Source organism: Notolepis coatsorum (assembly GCF_963971535.1).
Source record: "Notolepis coatsorum genome assembly, chromosome: 10".
Classification (NCBI taxonomy): Eukaryota; Metazoa; Chordata; class Actinopteri; order Aulopiformes; family Paralepididae; genus Notolepis; species Notolepis coatsorum.
In genome coordinates this window covers 60268060-60269320 of record NC_140174.1, presented here as the reverse complement: position 1 = coordinate 60269320, position 1261 = coordinate 60268060, and the positions used below count along the sequence as shown (strand labels likewise).

The following is a 1261-nucleotide window of genomic DNA, read 5'->3' as shown; positions in this document are numbered from 1 at the left end:
TACTCAGGTCAACAGAAGCTTCCCCAGACCAAGAACATTGATCATTTTCATTTTCTCTTTGTTCCTTTTACTTTAGAGTGTAACGGGAACAGGTATTTTACTTTAGAGTGTAAGGGGAACAGGTATTTTACTTGTCTGTTTTTAGTTTGTTTTGTGCTTATGTGTCTATGCTTTCAATGTATGTTCTATTGATGGGTTCATGTCGTTTTTAGTATTGTGCTTTATTGGTACAATGGTACAACTCTTTTTCTCTCCTTTTCTTTCTCCCTCTCTCCCTCTTTTTCTTTTATTATTTTTCTCCCTCTCTCCCTCTCTCCCTCTCTCCCTCTCTCTCTCTCTCTCTCTCTCTCTCTCCCTCTGTCCTCTGTCCTCTGTCTTCCCATACAGGTACAGATGAAGAGTGAGGAGGCCAAGACGTTTGCGATGAAGATCTTGAAGAAGCGTCACATCGTGGACACCAGGCAACAGGAGCACATCAGATCAGAGAAGCAGATCATGCAGGAGGCTCACTCTGACTTCATCGTCAGGTACGGGAACATTCAGAGCTCTTCTCTCTCACACAATGTTGAAATCACATACACTATATACAAGCAGCCTATCAGATCATAGAAAACACATACACTATTTACAAGCAGCCTATCAGATCATAGAAAACACATACACTATTTACAAGCAGCCTATCAGATCATAGAAAACACATATACTATATACAAGCAGCCTATCAGATCATAGAAAACACATACACTATTTACAAGCAGCCTATCAGATCATAGAAAACACATACACTATTTACAAGCAGCCTATCAGATCATAGAAAACACATACACTATTTACAAGCAGCCTATCAGATCATAGAAAACACATACACTATTACAAGTAGCCTATCAGATCATAGAAAACACATACACTATTTACAAGCAGCCTATCAGATCATAGAAAACACATACACTATTTACAAGCAGCCTATCAGATCCTAGAAAACACATATACTATACAAGCAGCCTATCAGATCCTAGAAAACATGTACACTATACAAGCAGCCTATCAGATCATAGAAAACATGTACACTCTATACAAGCAGCCTATCAGATCCTAGAAAACACATATACTATACAAGCAGCCTATCAGATCATAGAAAACATGTACACTATACAAGCAGCCTATCAGATCATAGAAAACATTGTGACGAGCCTGGTGGGGTTCAGACTCGCTACGGTTAAAATACAAACTAATTTGAATGTCCACACAAGAGCAATATCAA

General features: G+C 38.7%; 1 protein-coding gene across 1 annotated transcript in view; it reads left to right on the top strand.

The window, feature by feature from the left end:
• Positions 1 to 421: 421 nt before the first annotated feature.
• LOC311236196 (cGMP-dependent protein kinase 1) overlaps positions 422 to 1261 on the top strand; it is a gene marked incomplete at its 3' end in the record, with an annotated part of 5497 nt that continues 4657 nt past the window's right edge. The window contains exon 1 of the mRNA XM_084323835.1: positions 422 to 527. Within this exon, the coding sequence (XP_084179961.1) occupies positions 424 to 527 (104 nt within the window). The 5' untranslated portion in view covers positions 422 to 423. The remainder of the gene's footprint in view (positions 528 to 1261) is intronic.